This window comes from Nothoprocta perdicaria, unplaced genomic scaffold, assembly GCF_003342845.1.
Source record: "Nothoprocta perdicaria isolate Ctin4 unplaced genomic scaffold, notPer1 scaffold_128, whole genome shotgun sequence".
Classification (NCBI taxonomy): Eukaryota; Metazoa; Chordata; class Aves; order Tinamiformes; family Tinamidae; genus Nothoprocta; species Nothoprocta perdicaria.
This window is the reverse complement of record NW_020454405.1, coordinates 662,863-680,537: the sequence shown is the minus strand read 5'-3', so window position 1 is coordinate 680,537 and position 17,675 is coordinate 662,863. Positions and strand designations below refer to the sequence as shown.

The window sequence follows — 17,675 nt, the reverse complement described above, 5'->3', positions numbered from 1 at the left end:
GGGATGGGGGCGGCCCGGCCGGGCAGGGCCCCCGCGCCGGCAGCCGCCGCCCGCCGCGCTCGAGCGTCGGGAGGCGACGTTAGAGCTGGGCCGGGAGCGCGGCTCTGCGGAGCGGGAGGCGAGCCCGGCACGTTCCCGCGCCCGGCTGTCTCCGGTAACCGCTGGCAGCGCAGCCCGATGGCGTTTAGGGCAGTTCGCATCCCTGATGGTCCTCCCCCTTCTCCCTGGAACATCCCCGGGCCTCCTGAGGCCTCGGGAAAGCCGTTTTTTTAAAACACCTCAGTGTCGGTATYGTGTATCCTGGCCAGCCTAACGTGTGTTACTGGGTTACGCTGGACAAAGTAGTAACCTACTTTTTGTTCTGGATTGAGTCCCTCCTAGAAATGTTGTGTGCAGCGAGTACATGGGGGTTGGAACAAGGACCATGCTTGTGTTGGGATGCCTTTCTTTGAGTAATGTCAACTTCCTTTTAATTGTCATGCATTTTTCTAGTAAAAGCTCTGCAAGTCTGCAATAAAAATGGCCTCCAATAAAACTACATTGGTAAGTTCATGCACACCTGAAGTATGTAAGGATTTAATCAACATTTTTTTCTTCAAACTGATAACTTGGCATCTCCATTTGAAAGATACATCCACATCTCCCCTCCCCAGCATTATTCTGACCAAAATTTCAGATCCAGAAAGTAAGGCTACCAGAAAGGACATTATCTTTGGCTTTAACAAATCTGTCATTTATACTGAGACTTTGGAGAGGGGGCTGGGAAAATCAAGGACCATGCACCATTTTTGTGTGCGCTATTGTAGAAAACACTAAGGATTTTTTTAGCYTCCTTCAGCACACTGTGTAGCTCATCATATATGTAAAGGTAAAGTCAGATGCATATATTCATTTATTTTTACCCAGGCTGTTCAGGGAAATGGATTGAGTAAAGAGAATCCCCTTACTGATGAAAAATAACATTGGGAAATGATGTGGCCTAGTTAAGATGCCTCTTGAAATGATTTTTTAACAAATAACAGTTTCTTTGAATTTCATAGGAGCAGAGATTCTCAGATGTCATCCCCTTCTGGACCATTTTAATGATGCATTCGTGGATCTCACGTCCCTGTAAAGCTTTGCTTGACATTAAATTACAGACATTTAAGGGCAGTTGGTTGCTGGATAAATTGCTTTAATTGCCATTCAACTACTCTAATACATGTATTTGTAGAGATAGATCTGAAAAAACGTGGTGTGAGAGGCCTCTGAGGTAGAGTCGGGGAAGTAGGCAAGAATACATACGGCGTAACCTTTGGAGARCAGAAGATTTGCTCTGTAATGTCCTAAAATGGTCTATTAAGTACACTAACATCATTACTAATTGACACAGATTAAGATATCTTCTACACACACGTAGTAACTCCTGTCTTATAAGCACTGTGGAGTACTTGCTTTGCATTTCACTGCAAGAGRCCATCATAGCACTTTCCCCAATGTGAATATCTGAACTTTCTTTAGTAACTGATTGTCCATTTCTCCCTGATTTGAGGATGGAAGGGCCTGCCCAGTGTGGGCGGCGGGGGGAGGCTGCAGGGAGAGGAGAGCACCCGTGAACACAGGATTTTTGCTCTTTTCCGTGTTTTGGGGAGTTTTGCGGCACAGGTCAGGGAAACCAGTTGCGGTTCCCATGGGAACCGTCACTAATTCTGCTTGGTTGTGTATCTGCATGCGAAACCTGAGCGTGGTGAGGACGAGCGAACGTAGCTCTGGAAGCCTCGTTCCGATTTTCCTGCCTCGTGCGTGTTGGGCGCCTTTACCGCAACGCTACGTCAAGTGTTAACATCCTACCCTCGGGAAAAGCGTGGTTATCCACTGAGGAAAATCCGGATCTCACGTGCGACTTGTGAATTGAGGGAGAGAATTAAGCCACAGATGGGTGTTCAGGTGTCCACGCGATGCTCTAGAACATGGAACCCCAAAGAAGGGGYCTTGTAGGGGTCTAGTGAAGCTTCTAGCCTTTAGACTAAGTCAGGAGTAATGTTAATTTGTAGGCTGAGACCTACATTGACTTGTATGATCTCAGAACATACGTTTTTTTAACAGTTACTCAGTATTTCTGCAAGCTGTGGAATCAACTGTTATTTTAACAGTTTGGAGAGGCCTAAGAAGACTTAGAAACAAAATGCTGATGCACAAGAGACCTAATTAGATCTTTAATATCTTAAAAAACTCACACCCTCAAATTCATTATTTCTTACCACACTCATTTTTTTTTTCTTTTATGGAAGATACTTAACCTTGGAAAGCCAAAAAAAAAAAGTTATTTTGATCTAGAAGTCCAAAGCATGTACCTTAAGTGACAAGAATGAGTGATGCTGAAAACCATTTGTGGAAACAGTTCATCTTGCACTGAAAGAAAGCAAATACTGAGGCCAAAGGAGAACATCCATAGGAAGCTTTGCATCTGTGGCCTGCTTGCCTCATCGCAGAATTATCCAGAACTATAAGCTTATTCCTATGGTATACTGAGTCTGTGTCATTCTTTATTTCTCTTCTTTTTTCATAATCTCCACCATTCCTCATCTTTCACGCTTCCTTTTCTTTAAAGAAGTTGCTTCCATAAAGTGGTTGGCCATCTTCATAGTTTTATTTTGCTTTAATTTCAGCATTATGTTCATCTTCCTTCGGAGGCAAAAAAAGCCAGTGTGATCAAGCAGACGCTCTTCAGACTTCAGTACTGTGCTCGGAATACTCCAGGGCTAGGCAGCCAGCTCAGATCTAATCGGAAATATATTCCCTGCTTTAAATAATGTCTGTCATACTCCCAAATCAAAACAAATGCCACCCAAGATATAATCATATGCAGACACTTGCTGCCTGAAAGCGAAATGTGAGACCTTTCCTTGTCTTTCTTTGTTTGCACCTTCCACCTAGGAGTTGCTAACTGGTGTAAAGCTGTGTTTGGAAAGGAGAAGAAAAGCTAATTATGAACAGAAAAGGGCACAGAGATTGGGCGCAGTGATCAAGAATCACTTTTTATCTCCATTTCAGAAAAAGATGATTGCTGACTTTGTGTCTGGCAGACTTTTGTTTTTAACCTTTACTACACCGAGACCAAATTGTGCGAAGCCTACAGATSTCATGTATTTTCCAGTGGCTTTGCTGCATTGCAAGCTGACACACGTCAGTTCCGAGCAGGACGCGAAAAACACCATAAAGCGAGCGGAGGTGATCTGTGATGCTTGCTTGTCTCGTTTGGTTCCGTAGGAAACRTGTTGGTAAGGAAGGAGCTCTGTCTGCTCCAGTTTAGGGTGCTGCAGGACTGCACATTTTACGAGTTTAATGCTGCTCCCAATACTTTATGGCTGCCATTTTAAACAATTTCCCTATAAGGAGCAGTGCAAAATGGCAACCAAACTGCTGCTGCTCTTGTAGTGCTCCAGAAACGTGATAGGGCAACATCCTAGATGTGCTTCAGCCTTCTTAAGATCACAAACAGAAATTTGGAAATGTGTCCTTCTATTACATTTAATTTGCCTTATTAAACTGGGAATGCCTTGAGGATGATGTGGATGTAATACTTATTTTAAGAATATTATTCGGAGTATCAAATGTAAACTTAAACCACTTCTAAAGTGTATATTTTTTTTTAAGTTAGCAAATCTTCATTTACATGTTAAGTACTTTACTTAAAGTGTAGCTGTCTGAATTTTATGCACCTCTGTGACATCTCTCCCCACGTGAGTTACGTTGGTGCATGGCTCAGGATGAGAGGGGCCTGCAGTAACGGAGGGCTCCGTAGCATTGCACCCTATTGACAACCCTTACCAGATATTGTTGAGTATTTTGTTCATTATAGCAATATACCCTAAACTTTTCTCCCATCAGCTTCTCTTTTATTTTTTTTTTTTTTTTTTGGAAAGGAAATGGTAGTAACCACCACCTTTTGAGTAGCATCCCTTTCTGTTTTATGCATTTTCACAGTTCCCTTATCACTTTTCTTTACTTCTGCCTTACGCTGTTCCTTGCCCTCTGCCTTTCCACAGGCATAGCCGTAGCTTCTAGAAGCTTTGTACGTTTTTGAGCATGTAACACTCTGAGCACTGAATTTGTAAGCGGAATGGAGGCATAGACTGTGTGGACAAAAATAGTTCGCCTTTTTAAAAACTGGTATTAAGTGCTGGGTATCTCATTAAGCACCTGACAAAAAAAAAAAGGAACAATAAAAAAAAAAAAAACTTTAACGTATCTGGCTCAGGTTACTTGACCTCATGCACTAACCTAAAAGGAGTCTGAGCTTCTGGCTGTAGTGGGAATAAATACATGAATCTTTGCTGTTTACTGAGCAAAGTTGGATTTGGCCAGTAGGTAAAGTGAAAAAAAAAGACTGAATAATGTCATTTTGATTTTTTTCTTTTTTTCTTTTTTTTTTTTTTAGCACAAAATGGGAAAGAAACAGAATGGCAAAGGTAAAAAAATTGAGGAGGCTGAGCCTGAAGAATTTGTTGTGGAGAAAGTCCTGGACAGACGTGTTGTGAATGGAAAGGTGGAATACTACTTGAAGTGGAAAGGATTTACAGAGTAAGCTGTTGCCCATTATTGTTTTTTTTTTCTGGTAGAATGCTAAATATTTCCTACTACAATGTGTAAAAATATCTAAATAATGGCATGGAGGGGAGYGTTGTATGATGGAGGAGTATTTTAAACAATGTAAGAGAAGGAAATCCAAAATGTGTATTCAGGTGAGGCAATCAAAACTGAAATAGGAAATGTGTAGCCTTASACTTTGTCCTTCATAAAGTTCCACGACTTTTAATGAGGCCTTGGTGATAGTTCCRCTGATCCCGTTCCTTGATGTAGATTGCGTCAGTATCTATCAAAGAAAGCTGGCATGGAAGCTGTTGGAATTTATATGTTTGTGTTGAGGGTCATGGAATGGATGTTATTTCTGAGTAAGAAAGTTTGCTGGGATTTCCAATAGTAGGCACATCTGGAAAGGTGAGTTTGGGACAGATAATTCTGTTCTCTGCACTGCTCCCCAAATTAGCTCCGCGTTTATAAGGGATTTCATGGCATGGTTGCTTTCGTTGCACGTGAACCAAGAGGCCTCTTTCCCAAGGCCTAAAGGAGCACATTGTGTTCAGGGACATCTTCCAGGGGACTTGAGGGCACRTGGTGGTGCCTTCTCCCGCCAGTTTCTGGCAGGGCTACCCTATACCAGTGAGAAGAAGGGGATGAATTAAATGTTTATATGACCTGGTGTTTGAATGTAACTCGCCAGGTAGCCAGTCCTATGATTACCTCCCGAGGTGACTGCCTTCTAGCCTGAAGCCCAGGTAGTGATAGCGGTTTAAACACCAGTGGGTTTCATGTAGTTCTTGATGGTCTGATATGAAGGTATAAAAATGTTGCAGTAACTGAAAATAATCCGTGGGCATCCCAGTGCTCAGCAGTGACGTTGTAACAGTATTTGTGCACGGGAAATACGTAAGCAGCAGGGAGAAGAGCTTGGGAACCTCTTACATGTTTAACCAGCAAGAGCCCAGGGGAGCCTCTGCCCTGCTCAGCTCTGGCCACGGAGCCTCCCAGGGAGCCCCGGGGAGGGCCACGCCGCGGCCTCATCGTATAGCTGAGCTCCGTGCTGGGAGACAACCTCTGGGAGCTTCGAATATGGAGGCTGCTTGTGTTGGGTTCTCCTCCTGAGAACCTCAGTCTTAAATAAACAGTGCTCTTACCATATAGTTTGTTAGTGTGATCAGTCTTTTGAGGGTTTTTTGTTGTTGCTTGCTTGCTTTTTTTTTTTTTTACCAGGAAGGGAGTCAATTTAAATAGACAAGTAGGTTCTGATGGAGTGAAGGTTGTTTATTTTGCCTCCCCCCAACATCACAGGAGTTAATTGGGCTGCTTATTTTGTGTCTCCAGTTTAAGAAAATTGGTCCCCAACAATAGCAGAGCTTGTTTCTACATGTGTTGCATTTGATGGCTGAAAGGTTAATGAAGATGGTAAGATAAGCATTCCCATGTTAATGAAGTCTGCCTTCCATAATGAGGAAAGGTGATTTGCCTGAGGTAGGCCATGTGGCTGTGTTTACGTTTGTCTCCTTCCCTTAGTTTTGCATCAATGTACCTGTGTTTCAGTGCTGACAACACATGGGAGCCGGAAGARAACCTAGACTGCCCAGAGCTCATCGAAGCTTTTCTGAACTCACAGAAGGCTGGTAAAGAGAAAACAGATGGTTCCAAAAGAAAATCTTTGTCAGATAGCGAATCCGATGATAGTAAATCAAAGAAAAAACGTGATTCTGTAAGTATATGTTGATTTGCTGGGTACTGGCTTCTCCTGTGCTCCTACCTCGTTGTCCTCCCCTCAGAAATCTACTGGGACTTGGAGMATTAGACCAGACATGAGCTTAAAAGTGCCAGAATAGCACGAAATAGCACAACACCTAGAACTATGGGCTGGAAAGGAAGTGTTCATGGGGCTCAGAAAACTGCCACGGTGGTGGATAAAGGCAACTGACTGTCCTCATTTTACATGGGGTTTTTAAACTGTTTCACGACACTTTCTGAATGATCGAAAGTAAGACTAAGAGTTCAATATATTAGTGACCAGTATTAAATAGGAAGTTTGTATTAGAGCATAAGATTCGTGAGTGGAATAAGCCAAAATTCAGTACTGTGTTTCACATTAAACCTATGTCTGATGTGAGGTGAAAGACTAGATGGCAGAATGCCAAGAGCAGACAGTTACTTAGCCTAGGAGAGGAGGTGGCAGAGAGGGAAAGGGTGAGATGAGACCAGCAGGGCCTTTTCTTAAAGGTCCAGGCTACTCCTGCACTTTAAATGAGTGAACAGCATGAGAAATTCAGTGCCAGTAAGTGCAAAATAAGGCACTCTATGTGTTCACTGGTTGGTTTTGCTCTGTAAACTCCCAAACTAGTGATTTGGAAAGGATGTAGTTGGCAATGTCAGTGGTTTAGTAAGGCCATTGTCTTACTGAAGACAGCTGTCCAGTGTGTGTTCCCCTTCCAAAAAGATGATGCTGGAAAGCATCAGAAGAARTGGTTGGTGAATAGTGTATGTAATACTTGAGTCTCTGCATAAAGTCAATTGTGTGGCCTCATCTGGTACAATAGTGGTTACTGCCCCAAAAAGGATATTGCAGAACTATAGGAAATAATTCAGGAAATAGTCACTATATTTCTTAATACAAATCTCATCTTAGCCAAGAATGGCTGAGATGCTCCCTATGAATGCAGTTTAAGAATCAATTTAAGCCAGCCCAAGGGTTTTCTTTTGGTGAAAAGGATGTTTATCCCACTTTCAGGAGTATGCTTTTGCTTTGCCCCTTCCTCCTGTTCGTAATAGCCACACAAGTTCATTGCTATAAGGATTTAAGACCATTTGTTTCTTTTACTGAGTTTTCAGAAAAAAAAATGCTAGGTGCATTTTTGTAAAATAGCTTTATTTTTACTGCACATCTAAATGACTTGGTCTGAAGATCAGTAATAAAAAAAAAATTGTTACTTTTCTGAAATGATATATCCAATTACTGTATCCTTTATAATTATGTAGGACTGTATTTCACTTTGTTGTGATACATATGTGCTTGTGTGAATGCATATATCAAGTGCCAAAACAGTTTCATGCTAAGTTAGGTATCTTCTTTCAACTTAACCCAACAGGTTGATAAACCAAGAGGGTTTGCAAGGGGTCTTGATCCGGAGCGGATAATTGGGGCTACGGATAGCAGTGGAGAGCTTATGTTCCTCATGAAATGGTGAGTTCTATGGTGATGGCTCTGGCCCCAGTAAGGGAGGAGAGGCAGCAGCTCTGAGGCTGGGAGGAGGCTGCTCTGTTTCAGTAGCAAGAGAGAAGCTGCTGCTCAGCTTATTAACCTGGTGTTCTTAGAAAAGCAAAGCTTGCCTGGCCATGCAGTACGTGCTCCTTTCTTSCAGAAACAAAGCAACTTGTTAAACTTTAATACAGAAGTATATAAAAGTAAGTTACATTTTGAAGAAGTAGAAATTTGAAAAGTAAATTCTAATAGGTATAGAAAAAATAGCACGTGTATGGAAAAGATGGGCTCTCACTAGTGTTCTTGCTAAGGGAATGGCAGGTGGGGCTCCCGTTATGCACGTCTCACAAAGCAGAAGCCACCTCAATAGGTACGTAGGTTTTAGACATCCATGGTGTTTTTCACACATCCGTATGGATAGGGAATAGGAAGAGGTCAGTGGAAGAAGCTGAAGTTGCGCTGAAGAATGAGCAGTAGGGAGGAGTGGTTTATCCCTACGGATCTGTTAGAAGAGGAAGTGATGGGGAGTTTGCAGGGTTGGGAGGGTAGGAGGAGATGGGTTTCTTCTGCTGTGGTGCTTACAGAAAACCCCTTGTCTCTACCCYATGAACAAGCAGGATAACGTTTAAGACTTTTCCCCCTAGTGTTCAGAACACAGGGGAGACTGAATTTGCTGGAGGGAGTTTGCTGGGGGTCAGGTTTCTCAGGGTGGCAGGATGCTGAAGAAGAACGATGGCCTCTGACTTGGAATGGAGKCAAATTGAGCAGTCTTCAGAAACTTGGTTGATCCTGTAACCCGTCTGGACTGCTAGGGTTAGTTACTTGGAAGATTCTGTCTTTCTGTGTTTTCAAAATCTCTAATATTTTGTTGAACTTAGCTGCAAAATGTAGATTGTGACTATTTGAAATTTCTGTTGTGGGAACTGGAAGAATAGGACACCAAGGCCAACATACAGAGGGGGCATTTATGTTTTGTTCAGTTTAGCGGTTGATTCCTCTCTTCGTCGTTGACTGTGGGCTACGGTCAGTCGGTCAGTGTGGAGTCACAAAGCTCACGTATAAGATCAGCCTTAGGCTTTGAAATGGAGCCTGAAGCCCATCAGGTCAGAAATTGTTACCTGAAGACGGCATCAGGAATAGTAGTATGAAATACAGCAAGTTACGTGCGTTAACAGGAAATAATCACCCCTTAAGTTGGATRCTATTAATTTCAAAAGACTTCCTTCCAAGTTTTAATTATGCTTGGAGGGATAAAATTCTTTCATTACCTACTGTAGTTGGCAGCTTTCTAAATTCCTTTGGATAGCATTTTCCTCTGAATCTGAAAAGAAACAGGAAGGGAAGGAAGATACAACTATGAAGCCTTTCTGTTAGCTTGGAAATCCTTGGTAGACATGGCGAGAAGTGTACTGAAAACTGCTTYCTAACGGAGATTCTTTTCAGAATTTATGGCCCGTGAAGAGCTGCTAAATTTATACCAATATTTATGCTTCCTTGAAAAACCATTAGCAGCTAAAAAGAAATTAAAGAACCACAGAGTAACAATTAGTTGCCGAATTAATGACAGCGCATTTATTTATTTATTTTTCATCCTGCTCTCTCCTACATCAGGAAAGACTCTGATGAGGCAGATCTGGTGCTGGCCAAAGAAGCTAACGTGAAGTGTCCTCAGATCGTAATCGCTTTTTATGAAGAGCGGCTAACTTGGCATTCGTGCCCAGAAGATGAAGCACAATAATTGTTTGCATTGCTTTTTTATATATATGAATATTAAAACCCCAAATTTGATTTATTAGCAATGTGAGAAGCATACATTCTAACAAGAATCAAATTTGATATTTTTTTGTAGTAGTGTGTTTTGCATCAACAGCGAGTAAATAAAAGCTTTCTGCAACTTGTTTCATTTATCACAAGAGAGCATTTGATACTACTACTTCCTCCATATTAGGTAAAAGCTTTTATAAAACATTCATAAACTTCCATAGTTATTACTGAATCATAATGAATGTCTAAACAACCTCACAGATGTTTTGTAGTCTTCTATACTATTGATGTGCATGTATCTTCTTTACCCCAACCTAGCCCTTTAAACCTGTAGAATTATTCTTTTTAGTATTTGGTATCGCTTGGTTCCAGGAAGACCAGGTGAAAACTAACTTTGTAGTAATTTGAATGTTATCAGACTGTATATTGTTTACTTTATTGTAAATACTGGTGAACAGTGGTCAATAAAATAGTTTTATATTCTTCCTTTATACTGATAGGCTGTGACTCTTTCGAAGCGGTATGATACCCCTGAACTTTTTATATATTATCTCTCAATTTGTAATATATTAACTGTAAGTCGTTCTTTTGGGGTGGAGTGAACCATGCTCTCCCATTTCTGCTCCGTAACGCAGAGTATTAGTGGACTTTGCTGCTTTGTACGTTTCGTGGCCGCTGCCTCCAGCGCCRGTGCTTCAGGCCGGAGGGGCCGGCCGTGCGGCCCGCGAGGTGCCCTGCTGGGCTGGGGTACGTGTCCAGGCCACAGGTAGCGGCCCGTGTGGCCCCGAGGTGACAGCCGGTCACCTTGGCCTCCCCTCGGGCCCCAGCGCGAGGCAGGGCCCCGGTGCCCTGCCTGCCCTCCAAGCCCTGTCCGGAAAGGCTCAGCTTTGCTTCAACCTGCTGTCCTGGCCTTCAAACAGAGACTGTTCCTGTTCCAGCTGCATTTAAAAAATGAGTTTTATAATCGGCTGCTTGGACAACGCCCTCAGAAGGGCGGAAGAAAGGGATGGGAGAAGCCCAGCAGAGGGAGGAGAGTGCTGTTTTCCCCTTTCTTTCCCCAATTGTCATTCCTCTTTTGTGTTTCTCTTGCTGTCACCTGCACGTTTGCTTTTACCTGTGTGTTATTGCCACAGGATGATTTGCCTTGAGCTTTGCCTCTTCACGTGTCAAAGGTCAGGCTTGTTTCAGAATTCCTCTCAATTTAGGATTTCAGAATTCCTCTCCATTCAGGATTTTGACTAACAAATTCTGAAATACACAACAGTGTAGTCCAGGTCCTGGGTGAGACAGAGTTGGGATTGCCCGACTACTATATTTTCTTAGGAAAAAAAAAGATGGGCATTCCAGGAAACCCTCACCTCTTTGTCCTGAGAAATAAAGGAGGGAATTAAATCTGCACTTGCTGTTTTCTTCAGCGTGCTTTCAGGAATCATGACTATACCCATTTGCCTGCAGTTACATTAGTTCAAAACCCATCCMTTCATGAATCCAAGCTCGTCCATTGCAAGCACTGAACTGTGCTTAAACGTGAGGGTGGACAAAACGACGCCAAATTTCATTGTTAGGTTTAACTGCTTTGACTTCTCCAGGCTTTTCCTTGGATCTGTGCAGAATGCAGTTGCCGTCTATTCCCGGCTCGGGGATCCCTGTTCATGTGGGCTCCCCTGCTCCAGTGGATCATAATTACATAGCTGAGCTGACTTCTCTTGCCTCTTCCTCAGACAAAATCCTCTGAATTAAATACAAGTCCTAAAGCTCATGGCTTAATTCCCGGGGGCCCATAATAGAAATAATAATGCACCTACCCAAAAGGATTCTGAAATCATTGGGCTTTTACCCAGTAGGTTGAAAAATASGCAGGCTAAACTTGGATTTTACAGCAGCATGCATTTTTACCACCTATTTCTTAAAATACAGCTATTCTACAAGTTTGTGTTTTGTTGTCTGAAACTTTGCARCTTTATATTGTTTCAAGTGTGGATAGTGAGTTCTTTCTTACGTTGCTGATTTGAATCATGACGCAGGTTTCAAAGTTATGTAAATTACCAGTTACAGTAAGTGGTAGATAAAGGATTTTTATTAAGAGGTTGATTCGCAGTGATTTGTTACCCTCAAACTGTAGATTTGCAACTAGATAAAACTTTTTTATTACATTTGATTCTTCTGACTATCCACAAAGACGCACTGTATTCACATTTAATCAACTATATAGCTTGTCACACCATTTTAGATTTCTAATTTTTTACATTATGACAATAGAAGTATTTACTGATAACGTGTTTCATTGGTTTTTTTTCCCCTCAATTTGTGTCAAACCACATTTGATAGGAATGAAATGGAACACTTTAAAGTTACGAGTTTTGTGTAGTTACGCTGAATGTGCTGCGTACATATGCCAAAAAACGAGTCATCAAATGTTCTTAATTTAAAACTGATGAAATAAATACGTTCTGCAGTTAGCCGGTTGTGCGGAGGTTTCTCGTTATTTTGTCCTTCACGACACCAAAACAAGAAGATTGGAGGCTGTGGTTTCTTGATCGCCTTGTGTTGATGYTGCTGTCAAAAAAACCAAACAAAACATTGGGCTTGCTCCTGTACTGCTGCTTTCCATCTACAAAGAAAATACTCCAAGTTGAAAGTCACCAGATTTTTTGTTGTTGAGAAATTTTAACCTCAATTAGTTTTCCAGATTGGTTCATCTTACTAGCTGCATGAAAGGCTTTACCAGCACTTTTTGTTTTGTTTTATTTTATTTTATTTTGTTTTGGGTGCTGCTAGTTAATCCCAAATTAAAATCTGCCAGTTATGACAGGAGCCTCTCGTGCCCGGTGCTTATTTATTTGCTGGGAAAGAACAACCCACCTTGCTTTTTAATAAACTCCTGATTTGTTCCTAATGTTGAATTTCTCCTTGTAAAACTGCTGTAAATAGAAGAAACTGAAAGGATTTTTTTTATGTATGCTAAAGAATCCAGCAGCACCGCAAGATAATTTTCGGTTCAGTACAAAATTACCTCATGCAGTGATTCTTTCACCTTTGTGATTCACCGTTATTTAAAACTGCTTGGAGTTCTTTTCAACCATAGCTTGTAATGCATTTAGGACTTAACATAGACTGCCATAATTTTGGATGTAGTTAGATATATATTTTTTCTTCCGCTTAAAATTATTATTTGTCGTATTTAGTCACCTAGATCTCTGTATTGCTCTTGCATGACAAGAGATTGTCCTCTCCTGCCTGAGAGCATTCTGTCCCATCCTCAGCATGTTCCTGATCCTTGATGCTCCTCTTTGTTGTTCGTATTCCTTCTCGAAACACCATCTCTGTAATTAAACTCTTAACTGGCTCTGTCGGGACATGTTTACTCTGCTGGCAGAGATGCCTCTGCTCTGCAACCCCCTCTAAACTTCTTGGACCAACAGTGAAGCTGGTGGTGAAGTGTCTCCCCCAACAAACCGTCCTTGTGCAGGGAGTGCCACTAACCTGGCCGCCTTTGTGTCCTATGGGAAGTACCTGAGAAGGGGGATCCTGGGAGCAGCTGTTTTTACACGGCCTTTCCCTTCTCAMGCTCCACTTGGGACAAGATAGTACCAAGAAGGGAGTGACAAATGTCYGCCAACGGATTTGGGGTGAGTTTTCCTCGGCATGGGTGTGAAGCGCAGGTCTGCGCAAGCAGGGCTGCTGCCCGCACCAGAGGCTGCGGCTCCATGAGCTCGGGGAGCCGGGCTTTGCAAAGCTCAGCTGTGAGGTTTATTTGGTGGAGTTTATTTGGTGTATTTTGCCCTTCTCTCTGCCTTTAGTTGTGCCAACAGTTCCAGAAGTGCTAAAGGAAGCGCCTGGTGCTTCCYGCGTCTCCAGTGGAACTGGAAAGAGGCTGCAGAGGCTCCGAGTTGTTCTCACCGAATGAGCAGGAGGAAAGAATTGAGCTCGGCAGCATCAAGTCCCTTTAAGTTCAAATGGAGAAGCCAGTCTCCTAAAATCCCGTCAATCAAACCATTCTGGGCTGTATCATATCAAAGTAGTGATACATGTTATATAAGTTAAGCCAAAAACATTTATGCCAAGAAAATTAGAGGCATTTATCCCATAGAAACAGCCTGTGGTGGATCTATCCCCACACAAACGGGAACGGTGCTTTTCTTCCTTGTGAGGTGCCGCGGGACCTATTAACACTTCCTAAGAAGGGGATGTTATTTCCTGTGTGTTCCAGATGGCACTGTCCAGATGGGAGCCTAAAGACGCTGGTGTTGCCGGCGGGATGTGCGGGAGCGTGACAGTCCCCTAGGACCTAGGACAGATTTTCTGGCTAGGTGGTGGTTTCTGGACAGGCACCTCCATTCATTACAGTCTCCCCAAAATGATTTTCATCGGGTGGAAAGGCGCCCTTCTGGTTTTGGTAGTTGGATTGGGTTGGGATGGGTTTTATTTGTTGCAGTTGGATGATAGGTTTGGCTTTTATTTGCTTTTTTGTTTGTTGAATATATAAAGTAGCCAGGTTGATTAGACCAAGGGAGGCATCATCAGCTTGTGTCTGACTCATCCTTCCCACTAGTGTTTTTTTTTTTCTCCTTTTTATCTTTAAGTGCTATGTTTTATACAGTGTTCCCATATGATATTTGGATGCATTTTGGCACTTAAAAAAATCTTTGTCAATCGCTACAGCCCGACTTATAAGCAAGATCAATAGTCAAAAAGTTCCACCTTTCTGTAGAAATGTATATTAAGAAAACGTGGAGAGAAAAAGATTGCATCTTTTTTCTTTCTCCCCGCCTTGTCTGAAATACAACGAGCGCTTTCACTTCTTCACCCCGCCTCTTAAAACAAGTCTCAAAAGGATAGTGATGAATGGTGGCTTGGTTTTGCTGCAACTGCAAAATGCCGCCTCAACTAAATGCACTGTGGGGCTAAAAACTGAAAGCTTTTTGCTTTTTCCACCATGAGGCAGAGCAAGGAAGCAGGGCAGGATTCGCCGTGTCTGGTGAACAAATGCCGGTGCTTTCAGAATGATGCATTTCACCGGAGAAACGCTCRTGCTACTATTTCAATATTAATAATCACCGTATTGCAGGAGCTAAGGCGAAGGTGCCTAATGGTTTTGCTTTAATAGAATAGTACCTTGTAGCCCTTGAACAGAAATTATCGGCGAGATGGCCTATGCGCAGAATCCATGGGCTTCCCTTTGAAATCATGTTGATCTCTGTGGTTTCCTTRTCACAGACCTCAGCATAACATTTGTCTGTGTTTTGCACGTCACTGCTTTGAAAATACGTGCTATAAAAAAAAAAAGCAGTCACACACACACACATACATATATATATAAAATATCTTTTTTTTTGAGTGAAATGTTGGCTTGCAGCTGGAGGCTTTTCTCCTTTTCCTCCACAAACACGCGGTCCTTTGGGGGTAGTCCATGACACAGTTACCAGCGTGACACACTTCAGCGTCACCCTTAACGCAATCAGAATCTCTCCCGTTTGGCCGCGTTTCTTCCCACCGAGGCCGCGTCTCCAGACCCCGGCAGCTCCGGCGGTTCAGCAGGTGGCACTCGAGGCTGGAAGCCAAGCGGCGGCCCCGGCCCTTGGCCCTTGGCCTCCAGCAGGTGGAGCGTCTACGCGCCGCCGAGGAGACACGCGAGGAGGAGGCCGCTCTCTCCAAGCACGCCCGTTCCAGCCTCAATCCAGTGTCCCTCTCGCCTCTGGGGGCCGTCACCCCGCTGGGATCCCACCGGTGACGCGTCCCGGGCCGCCTGGGCCGTGGGGTGCCCGGTGGTGGCGTCTCGGTGGCCGGTTGCTGCAGCATCTTCCTCCCCTCTCGAGCCCGGGGGCTCTTTTCCTCACGTAACTGCCAAGAATTGACAGCCCATGTCCTCTGCTTCAAAGATGAACCCCTTAACTGCCCAGTGGGATGTGGTTTGGGAGCTGCCGGAATACTGAGGATTGGGGTCAGACTGGCCTCTTCCTTGCTTGGTGCTCCATGGTGAATTTGCTGCTAGTGCCGTTTTCCAAGCACTGTGCACCCTCCCACCTGAAATTCATGGATATTTAAGATATTCTGCCAATGTGTCAGCACTCGTTTGGGTGACTGGAAGTCAGTCAGTGCCACTAACCTGGCCACCTTTACGTCCTATGGGAAGTACCTGAGAAGAGGGATCCTGAGAGCGGCTGTTTTTATACAGCCTTTCCCTTCTCATGCTCCACTTGGGACAAGATAGTACCAAGAATGGAGTGACAAACAGCGGCCAACAGATTTTGGGTACTTTCCTCAATATAGATGCCAAGCTTTGATACCTCCATCGGGAAGCAAATTCCCTCATTTCTTTCTGAAACTAATTAATCTGTTTGCTGCCAGTAGAAAAGTAGTTGGAGCTGCTGTCATGAAGATTTGTGTCTCCATTTAGAGGATGATGTGTTCATTTAGAGGSAAATAAGTGGGCCTGTGGAATAAAGGTAGTAAAATCAGAGTTCAATAATAACTGGTTAAATATAGTTGAAGGCTTGAATCAAAAGTACTCAATTTTCTTTATCCTATGGCAGACACGTGAGAACCATGGTGATGTCTGCAAATATGTTAGGAAGAAGAATGTTTAAAAAATCAAAATACAGTTGTATTTTGAATTTTAATTGAATCATTACATAGAATAATCTTAAGAATGCTGAAATCCWTCGGCAGAGAAAGATCCTGTAATGGAATCTCTTGTCTTGCCAGTGTTTCATAGGAAAAGGATGAGCTCTTCAAGCTGACTTTTGTGAGCATCTGAGGTCAAGGGAAACATTCCTGTTCTTTCTGCAGTCCCATCAGTAAATGCTGCTCTGGAGTCACAGCACTGACCTGCTGATGCAGGCAGATGGGGCAGAGAAAGGATGCAAACAAAAGAGAGAGTTTTAGCCATGGGGACAGAATGATGATGGAGTGATCATAGCACAACCTGGGGATGCTCTAGGAAGAGGAGTGTTTCCTTTCTTTCCACTCCTTTCCAAAGAACCGCCCCCAACACCGATACCATTGCAAGCTTGATTGCGTAGCCTCTCCTGCCACAWTAAGTGTGTGGTCTTTTAAAGAAGTCATTTGATTTGATGGGCAGTGCTTTGTGAAGGGGAGCTGAAGTTCAGTGCAGTACTACTACCTGGACCGTGGAGGACCATGTATGTGCATAAAGTCATCAAAATGGAGTAATCCTCAAATATACAATTGCAAACTTGAGGGATGGTTTATGCTAGCAGAGCAGTCATGTTCAAAGAATTAAAAGCCTTCTTCTCTTGCCTGTTATCCTCCTTACTTGCTGTCTGGCTCTGCTCAATTAGAGCCCCTACAGGCTGCTCACCCACTGCCTGCACCTATTTTCAAAAAGCACAAAAACGGAACCTGCTTCATCTCCCCGCATCTGCCCCAGTCACATCTCACTATTTAGTCACCTCATGAATCTGCATGCCTTTCAGTTTCCTGTACTTCATGAGAAGTGAATTTTGCGGTTGCTGAGACTGCTCTGAGCGGAGGCGAGTGCCTCAAAGCCTGGACTCTTCCACGTGTGGAATGCGGCTCTGGAAAGCAAGGTGAGAGGCACAGCAAGGGAAGAGCTGTCCCCACGTCGCCTTGAGCTCTCCCTTGAAGTCAGGGGGTACAGCACAGAATAACGTGGAAATACTTTAGATTTATCAGCAAGCGCATGATAAAATCCTGTGTTATGAGCCGATCTAAGAGAGGAGACATTGCAAACCTCCAAGGTAGCATTACTGCACCAGCAAATCCCAAGATCAGACCGATGAGTTTTGGGACAAGTTAACTGCGAGATTCTCTTCCCAGGACACCAGTTACACTAATAGCTACACTGGGGATTAGGAGATCATTAAAAAACAGTAAAAACAAACAAACAAATTTGCAGTCATAAGCTGAAATCAAAAGATCTATGGAATGGCTCAAATCATGACTAATTACGAGATGCTTCGGGCAGTTCTTGGCCTGAGCTTCTTCGGCCACCCAACATACTGGTGACTAAACTTGCGGTGAGGTCATTAGGTGCAGGGAAAGCAGTGATCCGCACTACAGCAACTGTCCGCACAGGCAGGAGCTTGGAGGAGCTATTGCAGAATATCCGTCTGCAGGAGCTCCCCGAGGGGACGCTTTTTGGAGGTAA

The 17,675-nt window shown here is 43.3% G+C and overlaps 1 protein-coding gene across 2 annotated transcripts in view; it reads left to right on the top strand.

Annotated features, from left to right (window-relative positions):
- The window catches only part of CBX3 (chromobox 3), a 13,027-nt gene extending 1,449 nt beyond the window's left edge, over nt 1-11,578 (top strand). The window contains exons 2-6 of one of the 2 annotated variants that reach the window (XM_026033376.1): nt 493-543; nt 4,421-4,563; nt 6,121-6,286; nt 7,668-7,762; nt 9,392-11,578. In XM_026033376.1, coding sequence (XP_025889161.1) covers nt 520-543; nt 4,421-4,563; nt 6,121-6,286; nt 7,668-7,762; nt 9,392-9,518 — 555 coding nt within the window. In that variant the 5' untranslated portion in view covers nt 493-519 and the 3' untranslated portion in view covers nt 9,519-11,578. The remainder of the gene's footprint in view (nt 1-492; nt 544-4,420; nt 4,564-6,120; nt 6,287-7,667; nt 7,763-9,391) is intronic. The other variant, XM_026033377.1, reaches the window with a different exon arrangement.
- The last annotated feature ends 6,097 nt before the right edge of the window (nt 11,579-17,675 follow it).